Source organism: Labeo rohita, chromosome 19 (assembly GCF_022985175.1).
Source record: "Labeo rohita strain BAU-BD-2019 chromosome 19, IGBB_LRoh.1.0, whole genome shotgun sequence".
Lineage (NCBI taxonomy): Eukaryota > Metazoa > Chordata > Actinopteri > Cypriniformes > Cyprinidae > Labeo > Labeo rohita.
Window position 1 is genome coordinate 29,709,012 of NC_066887.1, and position 21,314 is coordinate 29,730,325.

The 21,314-nt window shown below is 38.8% G+C and overlaps 1 protein-coding gene across 3 annotated transcripts; it reads left to right on the plus strand.

Annotated features, from left to right (window-relative positions):
* Positions 1 to 7,039: 7,039 nt before the first annotated feature.
* On the plus strand, positions 7,040 to 20,668 carry si:dkey-89b17.4 (zinc finger protein 646). Of its 3 annotated transcripts, XM_051137085.1 has the most exons (5): positions 7,040 to 7,247; positions 13,032 to 15,761; positions 16,160 to 17,311; positions 17,387 to 17,479; positions 18,640 to 18,781. In XM_051137085.1, the coding sequence occupies exons 2-4, from the start codon at positions 13,246 to 13,248 to the stop codon at positions 17,463 to 17,465; spliced, it is 3,747 nt and encodes a 1,248-aa protein (XP_050993042.1). In that variant the 5' UTR covers positions 7,040 to 7,247; positions 13,032 to 13,245; the 3' UTR covers positions 17,466 to 17,479; positions 18,640 to 18,781. The 3 variants fall into 3 exon arrangements, with proteins under 3 accessions (XP_050993042.1, XP_050993040.1, XP_050993041.1); XM_051137083.1 differs by lacking the exon at positions 17,387 to 17,479 and having other exon boundaries at positions 7,041 to 7,247; positions 18,642 to 20,668; XM_051137084.1 differs by lacking the exons at positions 7,040 to 7,247; positions 17,387 to 17,479 and adding an exon at positions 7,290 to 7,930 and having other exon boundaries at positions 18,642 to 20,668.
* Positions 20,669 to 21,314: the final 646 nt, after the last annotated feature.

Below are 21,314 nucleotides of genomic sequence, written 5' to 3' on the forward strand. Positions count from 1 at the left end.
AGCATTCAACATTTTAAATATCAAAACATTATTCTGCATTTGTAACTGCAGGTTAAATGCATTCATGTCCTGCATTAAACAGTGGGTAAATACATCTAAATGCCAGTTCAGATGCAGCGTTTGTGTTTCCTCTATGTTAAAAAAATGAATTTGATGATAATGATTTTATTTGTGTGGTAACAGCCTAAAATGTCTTATTATTCTAAGTGACTTTATTGATTAAATATAAGAAAAGGAAAGGACGTTGAAAGGAAAGGAAAGGTATCTGAAAAATAAAGCACACTTTTATAAATGCACACAAGTTTTATAAATATAAAAAAATAAAAGGTAAAAATCACTTTAAAATATTAATAATAATAATATTGTTTGGTACAACAAATTCACTGATCATCGTAAAATAGGTTTTTTAATTAGAATTAGGTTTTAGGATAACAAGGGCAAGACAAAAATATGAATCATATTTATATAAGGTTTATTTATTTATTTTTTGGAGGGGGGTGTAGCATCAAAAAACTAATTAAAAGCAAACTTATCACAAAAACAAACATTGGAACATACATGTGACAAGAACTACCTAATATGTCAGATAAGAGCTGAGGTGAGGTGAGAGCCTAAACTTGTCAGATAAGAGCTGAGGTGAGCTAATCATAGACTAAAGACCCAGGTAAACAATGAATAATCTTTTCTGTTTCTTATAGCATTATAGTTTTGTCTTGTTTGTAGTGTGATCAACGTTTGTGTAAGCAGTAGATGTGTTAGGGAAGTAACACGTAACATTTTAATTATATTTTGCTAAAATGAACGAAATGACTCGATGAAAAAAGATTTGTTCATTTTGCTGAACGAGACTCAAAGGTCCAAGTCAGTAAAATGATCCGAACTTCCCATCACTACTACGAATCACGTGTAAGTTCATCGTCTGTGTACTGAGTATGGCGAAAAACTCCATCTTATATAAACACTGGGTCTGTAGTTCTGCCTACGTTCCGCGTGACCTTTCGACGTGATTCAATAGTACGTACCGTCGTGAAAGCGCATCCCAGAGCCTGTGCTACGTGAGCTTTATACCAGTCTAATAAACTGCGTTTCCCGAAATTCAGGAGGCAGAAAATTAATTAATCAACATCATAGAAGAGTGCCATTTTTTTCAAAAATCACACGTGATGTTGATTTTATACAACAGTTCAATAAACTAATAGTTAATATTAAGAGACTTACGTTTTAGACACCATATTGCCTATTTTTGCTCTATTTTGCCAACAAAAATAGCAGACACAGCACTGTTTTGCGTCTCTAAACAACATGTTTTGTTCCTTAATGAATCAACCGTTTAAATGATTCGGTTCAATCGCAATGACTCGCTTATTAACAGTGACTTGCTGACACCTACTGGTGGTTTTATTTTCACATTTGAAGTACCTTTTCATATTTTTAAATAATTACAAATATCAGCATTCAACATTTTAAATATCAAAACATTATTCTGCATTTGTAACTGCAGGTTAAATGCATTCATGTCCTGCATTAAACAGTGGGTAAATACATCTAAATGCCAGTTCAGATGCAGCGTTTGTGTTTCCTCTATGTTAAAAAAATGAATTTGATGATAATGATTTTATTTGTGTGGTAACAGCCTAAAATGTCTTATTATTCTAAGTGACTTTATTGATTAAATATAAGAAAAGGAAAGGACGTTGAAAGGAAAGGAAAGGTATCTGAAAAATAAAGCACACTTTTATAAATGCACACAAGTTTTATAAATATAAAAAAATAAAAGGTAAAAATCACTTTAAAATATTAATAATAATAATATTGTTTGGTACAACAAATTCACTGATCATCGTAAAATAGGTTTTTTAATTAGAATTAGGTTTTAGGATAACAAGGGCAAGACAAAAATATGAATCATATTTATATAAGGTTTATTTATTTATTTTTTGGAGGGGGGTGTAGCATCAAAAAACTAATTAAAAGCAAACTTATCACAAAAACAAACATTGGAACATACATGTGACAAGAACTACCTAATATGTCGGAAACCTTAATTGGGAAAATTTTATTTTAAATGTAATATGATTATTTATGTTGGCTCATATTTCATATGTTTACATGGACAGGGTGGGGTTTAAAGGTGACCTATACTGCAGCCAGCCACCAGGGGGCGACTGAAATCTTTGGCTTCACTTTTCAGGACATGTACAGCACTCTTGAACAGTACATTTACATAACAACAATGTACTAAAAATTGAAATGTTTTTGCCTGTGCATTTTTACGTTTCATGTACAGACGACAACGTTGTCAAAACTGTCCCAGTTCACATGGCTCTGCAAAAACAGCTGAAACATTGTATTACGCGTACGAGGCCTGTAGTTGGCGATGTCAGTTTGTAAAGAAACATTTGTGTGCATACCTACATTTATAATATGCATATGCATGACATCACCATTTTCACAAATTCTCGTTTTGCAATTTAAATTGAGTTAAAACCTTGCAGGCTCCAATGAATGACCAAAATATATAAAATGTTTTCCTTGTCCGATGTCATGTAAATGGCTCTAAGTTTAGAGAGCGGGTACAAAATTACGGAATAGGGCAGTTTGCTTTATGGCAGCAACAAATGCACATGTGCTGCTATGCACTGTAATTATGACAGTGATATATTTATATAATGGTGGCTGGCTGCAGTAATGGTCATAAAGCCTGCTCTCTCCTTGTAGACAAATGAGACATTAGCTAAACTAAAAAAATCTAATTACAATTCAACTGTAGGGGGCTCCAGGTTACCCGTAGGTTTCTGAAAAGCATTTTAAAGTCAAAAGTGGGCGGAGCCGGCTGTCAACATCTTGGCAGTGCATTACACCTGGATAATTGGAAAATGGGCAAAGAGGCAGGATGTGGGTGGAGCCAAAGTCTGAAATTCTGCAAAAAGGGGATTGCTTTATTGCAGCAACAAATGCACATGTACAGCTATCCACTGAAATTATGACACTAATATTCTTCCCATAAGAGTAGGTGTGGCCATTTGCAAAATTTATGGGTCTGGCTTCCACAACCAGGTTTTTTTAACCATACAAAACAACTCGTTTTGCTACTTGATATTGCAAATTGGTGTGTCTTACCATATTAATTTAATGTATTATCTTAATTATGAACACACTGGTTTGTAGTGCAAACAGTTTTACCATTTACTGCACGTTGTTATTCTTATTCTTATTCTTATTTCCCAATAGCGGCTAATGAACTGGAAGTCTCACCCATAGGCGTACTTCCGCGTTAAAGAATAAGGTGGATATACATAATGGTGGTTGGCTGCAGTAATGGTCATAAACCCCACACTCTCCATGTAAACCAATGGGACATGAGCCAAACTAAAAAAATCTAATTAGACTTCAACTGTAGGGGGCCCCAGTTTGCAAAAATGCTCAAACCTTTATACAGTTGCTTTAGGTTTCCAAACTATATATAATGGCAAAAATTTCTCAAAAAGTGTTTATGCATATACATTTAATGTAACTTATAAAATATGTACTAGTTGCAAACATGAAACTATTATATGTGGGATTTATGATACAACATTATAAAACTGTTACCTTCAGAGATTCCAAATGAACAATGGAAAGCTGATAAAAAGTGCTTCAACTAGCGAAAATACTAGGCACAACATGGATCAGTCATTATTAAGCAAGTAAAAGCATTATCCTTCAGAGAAAAAAGACAGCAGAGGGCAGCTGATCATACATTATACTGATAAAAATCACAAAACAATTCAGTGTCTGCATGGTGAAAAATAGTGCAGAATCCCTCTTATCTTATCTTATCTTATCTTTCAATGACTCAAAACATTTGAGTGTGGACTGAATTTCAACTGCAGCCATAAATAAAGCTACAGTCTACAACACAGGCAAAACTGAACCAATAGACAGTCACTTTTCCAATTTCACCATTATTTAAAGGGTTAGTTCACCCAAAAATAAAAATTATTATTAATTACTTACACCCATATGTCGTTCCAAACCCCTAAGACTTTCGTTCTTCTTTGAAACACAAATTAAGATATTTTTGATAAAATCCAAGAGCATTCTGACACTCCATCGACAGCATTAGAATCTACAAGATGTCATTCCAAGCATTAGATTTTTTTGTATGCAAAGAAAACAAAAATGGAGAGTATCCCAACTCATGCGTGTGGTGATGGAAAAGGCATTATTTTTTGTAAAAGACTGAAGCCCACGATTCATCAATCAGTTCCAAAAAGAAATACAAAACCTGTGCTAAATGAAAGAAAACAAGCTGACAAAAGATTAAACTTAAGATTTGGGGATAATATAGCATTAGAGATTTACAAGCAATTTTTAAAAGGCCAGTCATTTTTGACAGGGAACAGAAACTTCTGTCACTATTGCTGCTTTTTTTTTTTTACTGAACATTTTTTAATTCTCATTCATATTTTAGGTACTGTTATAACAGTGTTACTCGCAAATGCTAAAATGTTTGTTTTCCTAAATTGGAACGGGTCTAATCTTGTGAAAATATTATGACTTGCCACAGATGGAGCTCATAATTAATTATATCCAGAAAAGGCTGTGGGATACACGCAACTGCACAACTTTGATTATGTGCCATGCAATGGTTTCTGGTTATACAATCATTGTACGTTTGGTCTGCTGTAAAACTAAACAAGCTGCACATATGCACATTTGTTATAATATGTCATACCAAATGCCAGTGTGTATTTTTTAAATTCAGTGGTGCACAGTGTCACTGATGCTATCAGATGCCAGTTGATATATGAAAATCTTTTGATCTAGAGCGCTCATGCTTATGCTGTGTATGCTTGTGGTTATGTGTTTTTCAAACAAATGCAAATTGTGCATAATAATTCCATTACAAAATTGAAAACATCATGCCTCCAACATACATGGAAACTCCTTCAATAGTGTTTAAAATGCATCTAATGAAGTTGGTTCTTGATTAAGCAGAGCTGGACAAAGAAGAAGCTCAAATATTTGTGAAAACATTTAAGTATATAATTTCCATTCCCATAATTTCCATTTGTGTTGTTTTACAGCTTTAAAAACTTTATTGTAATAATAATATTATTGAATAGGTTGGTGTGTCCAAACTGTCCAAACTTTGACTCTTCTTGTCACACCTAATGCTTTAGTAAATATTTTATCATATTATAAGATTATTACTGAAAGTCAATTACAGACAATAAAATACAACAATGTATGCAACCAGGACAATAAATGAAACTGCAAATGCAATGTAACAAAATAACAAACCAGATAATTTTGGCCACTAAATATTGTAATTAAAAAATATATATAAATCTATAACCTTTAAAACGCGTGACACTTGAAATGGAATGTGAGCTGGTGTGATTTTATTCATGTCCTACAGCAAAACAGCAGTTAAAGCAAAAATATTGTTTAGTACAAGATTCACCGAAGTACTGAAGAGGTTTTAATTATACGTTTAAAACAAACATACAAAACCACTAGACTAGAGGAAACAAGCATTTGTGCACTTAAATGAATGGCTGCAAACATGTATGAACATCTTTCTCCTTCTGAGCATAAAAGAAGATATTTTGAAGAACTGACGTTATTTTACTGACTGACTTTTTTTTTTTTTATTGAGATTTATACATCATCTGAAAGCTGAATTAATAGACTTTCCATTGATTATGGTTTGTTAGGACAGAACAATATTTTTCCCAAGATACAACTATGTAAAAAATCTTTTCTGAGGAAAGATCGCCTTTAAAATGGTCCAAATGAAGTTCCTAGAAATGCATATTACTAATCAAAAATTAAGTTTTGATATATTTATGGTATGATATATTTTTTTTTACAAAATATATTCATGGAACCTCATCTTTACTTAACATCCTAATGATTTTTGGCATAAAAGAAAAATCAATAATTTTGACCCATACAATGTAGTTTTGGCTATTATTGCTACAAATATACCCGTGCTACATAAGACTGGTTTTGTGATCCAGGGTCACATATCAGTCTTTAATTGCAAAATATTTAAAGTGTACCTAAAGTATACTTGAATAGTTCCACTTTAACACAATCAGCTATACTAAAGTATATCTTTAGTTGGACTTCAACACTATACTTCCACACAATTAAAATGCATTAAGTATTAATTGCATTAAGATTATACTTCCACACAATTAAAATGCATTAAGTATTAAGTGCATTAAGATTATGTGACTTTCAAATAATATGTGACCCTGGACCACAAAACCAGTCATAAGAGACATTTTTTTTTTTTTTTTTAATTGAGATTTATACATCATCTGAAAGCTGAATTAATAGACTTTCCATTGATTATGGTTTGTTAGGACAGAACAATATTTTTCCCGAGATACAACTATGTAAAAAATCTTTTCTGAGGAAAGATCGCCTTTAAAATGATCCAAATGAAGTTCCTAGCAATACACATTACTAATCAAAAATTAAGTTCCAATTTAGGAGACTTTAAATATCGCTACCTGTTTAGTATACTAAAAGTACAATTGCAAGGGTATTTTTATTAAGTACATAATATGTAAATGTACTTCTAGTATACTTAGCATGAAATAAAATGTATTTTAAATACATTTTAGTAGATTTATTTTTCACTAGGGTAAGTTCATACAGGTTTCAACCAATGCAAGGGTGAGTAAATGATGACAGAATTTTCACTGTTGGGTAAACTATTATTTCAACTTTTGGCTGAAACCTTTTGGTTACTGAAACCCATTCTTTGTGACAACTAGCCCCTGTCAACCCTTTTATATTCTGGTATTCCAGTGTACTTAAACAATACCATGGTAGTACCATGGTACTGTTTGGTTGGTGGTATGTCCAGTGGATGGACAAAAAGTTGCAGACACGGTCTGCTGCCTACCTAAATACTGGAAACACTAACGTAAACATCTGCTTTGGGATTTTAGTGAAAAATTAGGTCCACGGTGCATTGGACAATGTTTACTTCCAACGCAAACACACGGGGAATGAGCGCAGAGTGACGCGGTGGAGCACGTCCGCAGCTCTCCATCCCCATTCAGCCCGCAGCAGGAAGTGTGCTGAATACACCGAGAAAAAGACGGTGGAGCCGCCCGCTGAAGAAAAAAAAAAAAGAGTTAAAAAATAATTATGGCGAGCGACTGAACATGCCATTTATCCTCTGCGCAATCAAAAAGAGCATAAACCCCCATCCCTGATCATTGTGCACGTCTGTAAGTCGGGTAAGTGGTTGCAGCTTGAAGGTGTTTGTTTAATTGCACACAATGGCCACATTCATTGAATCAGAGCTCGCAAGCCTCCGGATCTTTGTGTCGCTAGGCAGCTAGCCGACTAGCACTGACCTTACTGCTAAGCAGAAACCATTTCACACTAGATGCCGGGCGTGTATCGAATCAGTTTGGGTATTGTTTATGCACACGACTATGTTACGACATCCAGATGGTTTATTTTGTTTGCTAGACTGTCTTGTTTTGCTCTCGTTTTCCGCGCTAGTATCGTGAGGGGAGGCTAGCGCGTTAGCTGCGGGGGGGTTTGTCGCTGTCAGACAGACCGACACATTAAAATAATCGATGCGATCGCGTACGAGCCCTGGATGTTTTTCGCGCATTCGAACCCTCACACGAGGTTGACCAAAAATGAGCGCGAGTATTCCGTCCGAAGCGTTTGACGCTTCGAAAATAGACGTTTTTTCTCCCCTTACACTCGGTCTGGCTGCTATAGCCCACCAGCTAATATTTGCACACAGCGACTCGCATCCTGTGGAAAACATACGGGTCGGGATGTAAATTTTGGTCTCCCTCGCAACGATGTACACACGTATTTGACTGTAGAATTTAACATATGTCGAGCCTAACTGGATGCATGATATTTTTGCCTCGATTCGGGACTTTCGGCGTCTAATTTGGTGAGTCTGGGGAGGGAAAATGACAAGGAATGTCGGATATCTGCATCTGCTTTTGTCCTGATAAAAAGCGGGTGTGGGAGCGTCAGGCCAAGGTCATGGCGAGGCGTTAATCGCTTACATTTTATATACAAACAGGTTTTGTTAACAGTTGACGAAAATTATTGTTATTATTGGGGGTCCACAGACGCGTTGGGCCCACCCCGTTTGTTTCTTTGTGAGCTGCGCCATTGGGAAATAACAAAATATAATGCATAACAACATATTTTCACCGTAACAGTGTTTTGGGGGTGTCAGTTTGCATATTTGGATATAATGGGAAAATAATAGCCAAGTTGCTACAAATGATTATGAGCCTGTTTTTTTATGAGCCTCTGTGTTTTACCACTATATTTGAGTTTTTAGAGAACTGAATGTCTACAGTTCTTCTGGGAATTTTTTAGTACTGGAAAAGTAATATAAATGAAAGTCTTGAATGTCAAGGAAATTGCTGTAGCAAATACATTTTTCTGCTTGGAAAATAAAAAATCTGGGTTAAAAACAACCCAACCTATGGTGAAATATAGACAAACCCAGTAATTGGGTTGCTTTGACCCACCAATGTTTGTTTTTAAGAACTTGGCTTTTATTGTCTTTAATATGTACTTTAATATGTAAACGAACTGTCGAAAACATTCTAGCATGCTATACAGCTGAAAAACTGATTGTGTTGGTTTGACCCACTGGTTGGGTTAAATGTTTTTAAATGTTAAATGTTTAACCTAACCTTCTGAGTAGTTTTATTTAACAGCTATTGCTTAAGAATGATTATATTTCTTGCTTAAAATGAACCCAAAAAAGATGCAAAACCAGCTAAATCCATCTGACATATTTCTTTAAAATGAGCATTTCTTTCTGGCTAGTTATAATAGGTTTCTATGTAAGTACTGGTACTTCTGATTGGGCTGAGGCTGGAATTTAGCGAGTTTGAAGTAAAAGTATTTGATGGACGTATAATACGTGTCAGGAGCATTCACTTAGTATCATTATCTCATTTTTGACCGAGATGGCTTTTAGCTGGTTTTGCATCTGAACTCTTCATTTATTAATATGTTCAATAAACAAACATCTATTGTTGATATAATTGATATAAAGTTGAATAAGTGATAAATAAATAATTAAAAAATATATATAAATCGCTTATTAATAACTGCAGATGCCTCTAGTAATTATGTGTCTGATTTTTAATTTCCAACCTTTTTTGGGTTCATTTTAAGACAGCCATATAGTAATTTTTAAATAATAGTTGAGTTAAATAAAACTACCCAGAAGTTTGAGCACTGGGTCAAAACAACACAATTGCTGGGTTTGTCAATATTTCACCCACACTGTAAAAAATAAAAAACACAATTTGTTGAGTCATCTTAAAATAATTTGTTACCCTGCTGCCTTAAAATTTTAAGTTCAGTCAACTAAAATAAGTTTATTTAACTTGAAATGTTAAGTTGTACTAAGTAACAACTTAGATATTTGTGTTTGCTAAACTTAACAGATGGGTAAGTAACCCAGCTGCCTTAAAAATTTAAGTTGATTCAACTCAAATATCTAAGTTGTCACTTAGTATAATTTAACATTTCAAGTTGAATAAACGTTTTTTTGAGTTGACTGAACTTACAATTTTAAAGGCAGCCAGGTTACAAATTATTTTAAGTTGACTCAACAAATATTTTTTTACAGTGCAGTACTGGGTTGTTTCAACCCAGCATTTTTTAAGAGTGCAATGTATATCAACATGTTTCAGCTGTATAGCATGCTATAATGCTTATTTTACATATTTAGATTATAGAAAATAAAAGCCAAGTTGTTATAAATGAACATCAGATCAGTGTTTTTACGCGCTTAGATGTTTTACCTTTCCCATGGCCTCTATATGCTAGTCTTCACCTTTTCTTTTTATAAGAGGGCTGAATGTGTACAGATTTCTATGGTAATCTGTGAATAGCACTTTCCAGGTACATAATAATCATGGGAATTTCTGTAGTAAATTAATTTTCTAGTTGCATTCTGCTTATTTGGATATTTCTTTTGTTGAGTAAAACTTTCTTGCAAGCCATTGTGATGTCTGGTTTTCAAAGCTGTTGTTTTTCTTTTTAACTTTTTTGACAAAATTGTCTGAATGATTCATTTTGTAATCCTTATTGCCAATGACTGGAAATATAGAAGTCTTTCTCAAAATTAGTGGACTTTATCAAGTTTATCGCTGGTTATGCAAAGTGCGAGTTAGATTTAAACACTATTTATTTCACAATTTATTATTTTACTAAAAAAAAAAAAAAACATTCCATGTTTTTGCGATGTTACCATGATAACAGCATATATATAACAGTATATATCAGATATGTCATATATCATTTAGTACCATGATATTACCACCTGATACCATCACTATACCATGATTATTCTTTCACTGCAACATGTTCTAGTACTGCTTGTGCTAACCTTCAAATGAGCAAACATGGTGGAAATAGTCTGTTTGTATATTATTGCATTCATTTTATTCTGTAAATCTGGACCCATCTGGCATTTTTCAGTATGGATTTTGACAGCGTTGATGAGCTAAAGCATCCAGATGGTCTTGAGTCAGAGACCACTGGTCAGGTTATATACCCTAAGGGTATGCAATCTTAACTCAGATCACAGATGCTGTGAGACTAGATTTATTCCACATACAGCAGACTGTGCTATGCATGAGTGATGATCACATCATAAACACTTCATCTGTATTGCAACTTGTAGCACAAGATGTGCTACTTGCAAATTTGCGGAACAATTTCACTTGTTCAGAGTGAAACTAAAGTATCTATGTCAGTTTGGAAACTTTAGGCTAAATGGAATTTACATACACTATATTAAGATATATTAAATCAGTAATTACAGCAAAACCTGCCTTGGTATCAGACTTATCTGATCATCATGAATAGATTTAATTACAGTCATAATTAGGAGCTTGAATGTGATTATATTAAGGTATTATTTTGAAATGACATGAGATGCCTATGCAAGATGTATACAAGCATATCACATTTTGTAAAGTAACTTGGTGACCTACAAATACAGGCTCATTCAGAGCTACAATCAAAAACTATACTTATGACCCAGTGCGAAGTAATATGATGCATTAAAAATGTTATAAACCTTGTTGCAGCTCTAAACAAGACTCTTCTTGCCTTACCGGCCTCTTTTACTGCCAAATCACTTCACATTGAAAGGTTTTTATATCAGCCACACATTGTCTGAACATTGGGGGTTATTGTTGAGGTGGCTCTATTGAAGTTATTGTACTGACAGCGGAATAATGCCATACAACAAGCTTGAGAGAGGCAGGAAAATAATCCAGCTGAGCTTTCTAGTGTTTCAGTTTTCTGATGGCCATTGTGTGGTAAAAGAGCACGGTTTCTTTCATTCCAGTTGTGTGGTCAGACGAATTGTTCCCCAGTGGGGACTAATTGAAGTGAATTTGTGGTCATGCATTTTATTTAGTTCTCTTAAAGGTAAATTCCACTTGAATAATGCTGCGATTTACATTTTAGCAAGAAAAGATCATTTGTGGCACTTATTTTGCACTTTCTTGGGCTCCCAGCTTCTAAGATTCGGATCAGGCTGGTTCTTTATTTAGATTGGAGCACAAGTTGCCAAAGTAACCAAGTTTCACTTGCTTTATGGATGCACATGGCAGGGAGTTAGTTTGAGCAAGTGATTTTATATGCAGTACTGGCACTTAGTGACCCCTGAAAGCAGCAGAAAATAAGAATCACGCACGTGTTTTGAAGAGCACATCTGATTGTTTTAACCTCCTTGAAATAGTTGAAAATGAGGACTTGTTTTAGTTTTGTGGAAATGAAATAAAATTTTGGTCAGTCTTAATGTTTGATCCGAGGTGCTGCCAAAACCTCATCTCACGTGGCTTTAAATTAAAAATATTTCCTCATGAATCAGCTGCCATGCCATATAATGTGTAATGAATCTGAACATGAATGTGGTATTGGAGTTTCTTATTTCAGCTGACTAGCTAAAGAAGTGCCAGGGGATGACAAGGCAATGAGGTCTTAATATAATATTTTGTATTAGGGTGCTGATCTTCACTGTTTGCATTCTCTTTCGTAGTCATTACATTGCATCGGTGCACGTTTGCATAAAGATGCTTAACTTTGTTGCATTGTATATACAGTCTTAAATCAGCAGCTCTCATTGACAGTGCATGACTTCTGGTTGCTTGTTTTTGCAAATTGCTCACTTCAGCTGTCAAAGTAGCCAGTGAAATTCAACCTATATTGCAAAGACAGCCATTAGTGAGTATCTGTTAATCAATTTTGCCTAGAGATATTTTGACCCAGACTTTTTGTTTACGAAAGTGCTTTGGCTCATTGATGTTTGTAGTCTTGCATAAAATTCTTGCATGATCAACATTTCTACTGGGTTAAAGAAGGAATTTGAAATGACCTTCCTAAGATGTTGGAAAATTTCATCTGCTTTCACTCCTGAAAGGATTTACTAGTGTTATTTGGATGACTGTATGTTTTTAGTGACTGCATTTCTGAGATCCCAAGGATGCAATAACCCCAAATCACCATGCAATTGCTTGATATATTTAGAGTACATTCTGCAAAAAGCTGTCCTGATCATCTAGGTGGTCACTCACAAATTTAATACACATTCTTTCATAATTTGAGGCCTTTCCCATATGCATTGCTGATAATCTCTAATTTAATTTACCTACTCTTGGTTAAGATTTGCTTACGCTGTTTTTTGTGCCTGTGTAAACAAAGACAGCAGAGTTATCAGCCGTGCTGTGTACAGTTGACGTCAACATGCAGGTACACAAAGCTGGCTCATTTTCAGCTGCTTTGAATCTGTGCGTCTGTCTGTCATATGATCTAAATGTGAGATCAAATGTGTCAAAGCTAACATCACACAATGTTGCCACGTCTACCACAGTGAATGGTTTTTGTCAAGGGCTCTTATTTGGTGTCAAGATTCATTAAACTAGTATTTAGATTTCTGAAGTGTTTCTGATCTGTTAAATTTTGTTCAATTAAATTAATTTTTTCTTTTTGTATTTTCTCAGCTTTCCTCTGATGCCCCACAACTGTCCAGACCCTCTCTGAACTGCTGTGATCGAGTGGAATTGAAAGGCTGATTGGAGAGAATATCTGTCACCCAGGTAAAATGGCTGATACTACAGAAGCAGAGAGCTGAACATCACACATTGCCCCCTTTTCTTCTTTGTTCGAGGATCATTTTATGTGGACATTTCTCCCTTCCATTTCAATTTTCTCATCATGGCTATGCATGATATGAATCGTGCCAAGGGTTTACCTTGCAAAGAATGCGACATCATTTGCCCGAGTACACCTAGCCTACTGGAGCACATGAAAGCACACTATCATCAAGAAGAGAATGGCAGATTTGAATGTGAGCAGTGTGGACGCATTTTTAAGCATGCCAGTAGCTTGGCTTCTCACAAAAAAACTCATGAGATGGGCTCCTTCCAGTGCCCGGTCTGCACCAGAACATTGCCCAATGCAGTGGCACTCAAAAACCACCTCCGCATCCACACCCTGTCTCCAAGTGCCCAAGCTGAAGAGGAGAACGACGACAATGTCGACGAAGAGAGGGATTATAATCTAGCACAAGATCTGTCTGACGCAGCTTTCAGGAGTCACATAAACAATAGTGGAATGATGCCTGGCCATGACCACGACAAACAAAAATCTCCAGGATCTGAAGATGCCTGGGATAGACCATTCAAATGTGACCAATGTGACAGGACATATCGTCATCATGGCAGCTTGGTAAACCATAAAAAGTCTCATCAAGAGGGCACGTATAAGTGCAATATCTGTTACAAACAGTTCAATAATCTTGCAGCACTTAATGCCCACGAACGCACTCACTCAAAATTTAAGCCCCCTGGAATGTCCTTGGGGGCCCTTGTGCCTGAAGCACCATCTGACCCTCGTCCCCTTGGCCCCCAGAATGATGACATGGCACCCAGCTTTTGCCACCTTTGCCAAGTTGCTTTGCCTAATAAGAATGACTTTCAAGAGCACCTTTTGTTACATAATGCTGCGTCGTCTTCGTTGGGGCTAACACGTAGTTTCCCAGGGATAGTGCCTCATAATCTTAGTTCCGTTCGGTCCCCAGCGGTGAACCCTTATACACCTGCTCTAGGCGACCCTCTTCCGCTGCCTCCGTTACCCGACAAGCGTTATGACCCAATGCTAGGCCCTCCTGTTAATAATCCCATATATACCTGTGCATATTGTGGAGTGGGACATCCTGACTTAGAGAGTCTCAAAATTCATTATCTCACCCATGACCCTCACACCACAACACATGCTCAAGATGGCCCCGCTATTTTAAATTCTGATGGACTGGCTTCAAACTCTCAGCCATCGCTATCATCATCCAATGGTGAGACAAGGTCTCAGGAGCAGAATGCAGCCATTGATGATGCTGAACGCAGATTTAAGTGCCAAGAGTGCGGGAAAAGCTATCGACATGCTGGGAGTCTAGTTAATCATAAACGCTCCCATCAAACTGGTCATTATCAGTGCACTGTTTGCTGTAAGCAGTACCCCCACTTAGCAGCACTTCATAGCCACCTCCGTAGTCACAAAACCCGGCCAAATTCACAATCGATGGGTACAGAGGGAGATTGGCTTTCCTCTGAGCCACTGACAGGGCTAGATTCTCAACAAGGCTTTGTACATTCTCAGGATCAGGAGAGTGGTGCGACAACACCAATTTCACTGCCCGGTAATCTTGGTGATGCAGCGCACTTCGTCCCAGACGGTTCACATAACAGTGGCCTGGATTCACTGGAATTCCATGACCGATTCGACGGCTCTCTTGCCCAAAGCAGCTCTGGTCACTCACCTCTTCCTCAAAACCATCGTCAAGCGAACAGTGTCAACCAAGGTGGTATGACCAATGGTTACATGGGTAACATGAGCTTCCATAGTCCTGGTGGTGCCTCCCTGCCAGCAGGCAGTGCCAACCTTAAAGAAAGTGCTCGCCAGAGACGTAGTCATGACCAGATGCAGTTTGGAGGTGCTCAAGACAACTCCCAAGGCAACAGTAAAAGAATGGATAACAAAGACGATGACGACGATGGAGAGGTTTATCAGTGCACGGTCTGTGGAAACCATTACGCCAGCCTGAGGGCACTTCGTAGCCACTTACGAAGCCATGGGGTAAACCAAGGGGCAGGACCCTCCTCTGCCCTCTCTCCAATTGGTGAGCAAGAGTGGAGGAGGCGACAAGAGGGTAGCACATCCGGTCTTTTGATCTGTAGCACATGTGGCCAGAGCTTCAGCAGAAAGCAGGACTTGCTTAATCATGAGCTAGTCCACGGACCTCCCCGGCTAGATGGATCTGCACAGGGCTTGGGTGCCACTAGCTCTAATTCTAATGGCAAAATGGATGGAAGGAACCACATTTGCGTTGACTGTGGCATGTTCTTTGCAGATCGCCATCAGCTGATCACTCACCTGTGTCCAGGCAAGGCGAGAGTGGGGGCATTGAACAAGGGTATGAATGGAGCTAAAGGGATGACGGGTGGTGCTGGTACCAGTGGCAGCGGGGGCCCTGTAGACCCTCGGCAGATGCCAGACTCTGATGATCGGCCCCACAGGTGCGACCAGTGTGGAAGGAGTTACAGACACCCCTGCTCCCTGCTCAACCATAAGAAATCTCACAAGACTGGGGTCTTCCGCTGCCTTGTCTGCCAAAAACGCTACTACAACCTACTGGCTCTCAAGAACCACCAGAGGACTCATTTTGACTTAAAGAGGTTAGCCAGCATTGCATGTGCCCTATTATACTCTAACTGTTTAGTTCTCTTTGCATACTTTGAATGCTTATGTATTATCATGAGTTCCCCACTCATGTGATTACCCAGGTCATCATTGAATGAGTAGATTTTAATGAAATTTTGAGTGTCAAGGCAGTGTGCACTGGTGATTTCTCCCATTAGAGAAGACGAGGGCAACAAACATAACTCATACTGATATACACGCATACACACAGTTGAGTCTGAATTTCATAACGTCTGTACCCCATTTGAGCATTGTGTAGTCATCTTTGTATTTGTAAGGGGACCTTCCCTTTTTCTCTTTCTTTCTTTTTTGGAAGAGCATTTTAACACTGCTTTCTTATCTGTTTGCTTTTGTGTGTTTTGTCTCTTCGCAGGCACAAGTGTGAGGAGTGTGGGAAAGCCTTCAAGATTCAGAAGCAGTTGATAAACCATCTACGGCTACACGAAGAGCACAGAGCGAAGACTGGAGATCGAGACCAACGGGTTCAAAGCATGGCTCATCCCAATGGTGCCCGCTATGAGGGAGGCCCATCACAGCTCCAAGCTATGCGGATGGGTGACCCCAAAATTCAGAATCCTCCTGTGAACCCCAATTATGGTCAACCACAAGGTTTCAAGAAACCATATGCAGGGGCTAGGGCCCAGCAAGTTGATGACGGCAGTGGTCGCCGCCCCTTTGCTTGCGATCAGTGCGGACGAACTTACCGTCATGCCGGCAGCCTGGCCAATCATAAGAACTTGCATAAGATTGGTGAATACCACTGCAACGTGTGCAACTCCACTTATCCAAATCGACTGGCAATGAAGAACCACCTCAGAATGCATTTCGCTCTTAAAAAATATTCCTGCAATGACTGTGGTAGGGGCTTCAGGAACCAGAGGCAGCTCGAAACACATACCAGCAACCAGCTCTGCAAAGATCTTCCTGGTCCCCTTCCTGGTCCCAGCATGCAGCCAGCTCCTCCTCCAACTGAATACGAATGCGATGGGTGCTCTCAAGTCTTTACTACAACCACAGATCTGGCCTCGCATAACTGCAGTGCCCAGCTTCCTTCTTCCTCTGCCTCCCTCAACAGCTCTAATATGAGCATGGACACAAGTGACCTGGGGTCTCCAGAGCGTGAAGAACGCCCTTTTACCTGTGACCTCTGTGGCTGCTCTTACAAGCATGCTAGCAGTCTGCTGAACCACAAAAATACACACAAGATTGGCAACTTCAACTGCTCGTATTGCGACAAGCCGTACACCAACTACATGGCCCTGCGCAATCACATGCGCATCCACACGCAGAAGAAGCGGCATATCTGCTCAACCTGTGGCAAGGCTTTCCGGCTGGCCCGCTTCCTTCGGAACCACCAGAGAGTCCACGAGGAGGGCCACACCCGTTTCGGCTGCCCCACCTGCGGGAAGAGCTTCCAGGGCCGTTCTGGGCTGGCCAGGCACCGCTGCGGGGACAACCAGGTAGGCAAGGAGGGCGTGAGGAAGGCCACTTCAAGCACAAGAGAGGGAGAGGAATACCGGTTCACGTGAGTTTACGTCTGTTGTTCGTGATTTATGAAGTGAACTAGTAAAGATCACAGGTTTCTACATGTCTATTACAGGTATATGATCTCCAATCCGGCTTCCTTGGGACCATACGCGTGCCGGAATTCGGATTTTTCTGAAGTTTGGACAGTATGATTAGTGGAGACCAGATAAGTTACCCCCCTTTGCTTTCAGTTAGCAATATGCACTAGACTGTTAGGATGTCTTGATATAATGGCTACATTTTGATGTACTTACTAGGTAGATGTGTGTGTATTGTACCAAATCATTGATTCCCTCCTGATTAATTGATCTGATTGATAACTTTCTAGAATGTATGGTGTAGTTTACTGTTGTTACCATTTGAACATTCAGTTGCCATAAGTACTCATACTGACCATCTTACATCAGCTGTTGTGCTTCCAGAAATAAAAACTGATCTGGGCCCAACGACATTCAGCAAACTATGGGACTTTCATCCATTTCTTAAATGCATGTTTACTAAATAATATAAATATAGCTTTGCTTGCTATTATGCTGAAGAATAAATCTCTGCTCCGTTTGCTTTTAATATCGAGCAAAAAAAAAAAAAAAAAAAAAAAAAACGTTTTATAAATGTGCCACCATACTAACACACAACTTCCATACTAACATATTACAAAAATGATAAGAACAGACATACTCCTTCACTACATGTGCTTAGTGCTTGGAAAACAAGTTCACCTAACTTTTCCATGTTTTCCATGTTTTATTCCAACAAGAATTTAGGTCAAATCCCAAAACTTTATTTGCTGTACAACTGTATGATCATTTTGAAAGGCTTCTTGTGTGTACTACTTCTATACATGGTAACATTTTTCCTGTTGAATCTTTTAGTATAAATACTATGAGTTTAAAAACAAACAGTGATTTCCTGTATTTTTTTTTTATTAAGTTCTGATGACTGTAGGCTGTACATCTACAGTTCATATATTACCACCATAAATTATGTAGATTATTATACCACTGCCTTTTAACACCAAACACAATTGGTTGATACTTGGAGTTATAATTCATATTATCATCTTAATCATATTCATAATTTATCCACTGCCTTAATAGGCAATGTTATTCCAGTTATCCTCTCCAAGCTGGGCCAGTTTTTTGAGTTTTGGCAGCTGGATTCAAGATCATATACCTGTATTTGTGTATCCGTCAATGCAGTTATCATAGAAGTCAGCTACATGTTGTCAGGTTACTTTCAACTAATCTAGGCTACAAACTATTAAGGGGTTAAAGGGTCAATGAGCGGGTGAGATTTACTTTTTCTCTCCCCTATCTGTGTCTTCACAGATGTGACCAGTGTGGCCGTTCTTACCGGCATGCCAGCTCACTCCTTAATCACAAAAACACCCACACTGTCGGCATCTACCATTGCGCTGTGTGCCTCAAGACTTACTCCAACCTGCTCGCACTCAAGAACCATCGTCGCATCCATTCTGAAACTCGACGGCACCGCTGTCCAGAATGCGGCAAGGCTTTCCGCGTCTCATCCCAACTACAGAATCACCGCCGTGTGCACCAAAAAGAGCGGGAGTTTGCCTGCACTCTGTGCCAGCGGAGCTTCCCAACCCAGGCCAGCTTCCGGCTCCACTTGGAGATGCAACATGGCCGTGCCCCAAAAATGTCGCAACAGCCTGGGGTTTCGTCCAGTGGCTCTGATGTGGGTTGGAGCTCTGGGCTTGACCTTACGCTGATGCAGGCCCAAGGCCTGGATCCTAATGGGCTCCCAAAGCTTAACCCATCACATCACGGCCCAAGTGGCAGCAGCAGCTCATCTGGGCATCAACAACATCAGCAGCAGCAGAGTCGCAATGAGGCGGGGTGTAAGTCGCACGTCTGTGATCAGTGCGGCCGCGGTTACCGTCATGCCAGCTCGCTTCTGAATCACAAGAACAGCCACAAGATGGGCACCTACTTCTGCAACTCCTGTCAGAAGGAATTCTCTAACCTGATGGCACTCAAAAACCACAGACGCATCCACACAGAACCCAAGCGTTACCAGTGCCCGGACTGCGGCAAGGCTTTCCGGGTGTCCACCCAGCTCATCTGCCACCGCCGCATCCACACCAAGGAGAAGCCTTTCTCATGTCAGCAGTGTGATAAGCGCTTCTCCAGCAAATCCAACTTAAGACACCATCAGAAGGTCCACTGGAACAGTTCGGCACCTTCTTCTGGTCTGAACATGGGCACCAACTTCTTGGGTATGCCGTCAGGACCCTTTTTATAGTGGTGGGAACTGGGGAAGCAGAATTCGCAGTTTGTTTCGGAGATTCATGCCAAGGCTTTCGGAGGTGCCAAAACCCCCATTCCTTTTATTCTCACTCATCTCTTGTGCTTGAGGTGTGGCTGTGAGGCTTTTGTTGAACGGGTTGTTGTTTAGGTTAAGAGAACTGTCCCTGCATGTACCCTGATTAAACAATGGACTTGTTACATCACGTAATGACTGTTAGTTTTAGGTCAAAGTGACATTTTCCCCACCCTTTCTCTCATCCTAAACACCACAGGTGACCTTACTTGCATTTTCATAGTTCCCTTTGGGGGTGGGGGACGTTGAGGGCCACTGCCTTCGTTTTTGAAACCAGCCTTTCGAAGAAGTGCAAACTAACTGGCGTCTCGTTTTAATTCTTGAAAACGAATTGCTTTCAGATGAGACATTTCCATTTTTATTGTGTATTAAACAGCACATTTCCCACTATGGTACTGTTAGATCAGTATTGTTTTTGTGATGTCACAATGGGCAGGTTTAGGTGACTTTAGGTGGACACTTATCCACATGTTCAGGGTAAATGCTACAAGAAACAAGCATTTGAAAATCCTACATTTCATCCCATGCCCAGTCGCCCCTTTGATTGAGAGTCTTCTCAATGTTCAAACCTAGACAATACAAAGAAAACATGTTGACTGTCCGACGAATTCCGAGACGTGTCGAGCAACTTGTATGTTTAACAAGTAGAAGTAACTATGTTTAACAGTGTATAGAGCGTATTTGAAACGTCTTCAGTTCTTGGAGGCAACACATTTCTGTGTTGTGTAGGGCTGTCAAAGTTTTTTTTTGTATTCTTCCCCTTTTCTGTTGATGTTCTAACTTTTCTAACTTGTGTGGTCCTTGCAGCACGAAGATGAGCTTCAAACCTTATTATTCAGCAGATGACAGCATTGCGCTTACTGGGTTCATTTCTTAGTGGCATCATTCGTACGTTCCCCATTTATTTTTATGATGTTGCTCAGAACCCATACTTTAAAACTGCAACTAACTTGCTAGTGTATAGAAACGATAGGTTGTGCTATGAAACAAAAAAAATGGGAGAAAAGCGAAAGGGGGAAAATGTATATTGATAGGCTTGTAATGGCATTTGGTTTTACCTTGTATTGTATTGTACCTCTGACTGTATTATTTACAGGAAAACTTTTATAAAAGATCACTGTAGTATGCATTTTATTTATATTAACACTTGTAACTGAAAACGCTAGTTTTAGAGCTCCCAGTTTTAGGATTTCTCGTTTCAACACCTCCATCCAGAGGCTATCGGACACGGAGTCAGGAATGGCAGGACTCCTAAAGAACACTTGTTATAGTGACTGTAATCTCCTCTTTCGTTGCCATTATTTGTTATGCTTTTAAACGAACATTTCTGTCCCTTGTGCAATAAACAGGGAACTGTAATAATGTGTGTTTTGATTGCAGTACAATGAGTGTAAACATATCACTGTAATATTATTGCCTTTCTCACGTGATGTCGTGACTGTTCCCCCCACACGCTCATGTCAAGATTGGATGTGCCTGTTTTACTCTTTAAGCTCACGCGTTAAGGAATGATTTTGTAATCATTACAATCAGCAAGGCAATCTTATTTGACCTCCTCAGTTACACCATGTTAAACCATGTATTTATTTGTTTTGGTTTTCTTTATTATTTAATTGCATTTGACTATTTTGAGCTTGTTTTCAACCTATATTACCTGG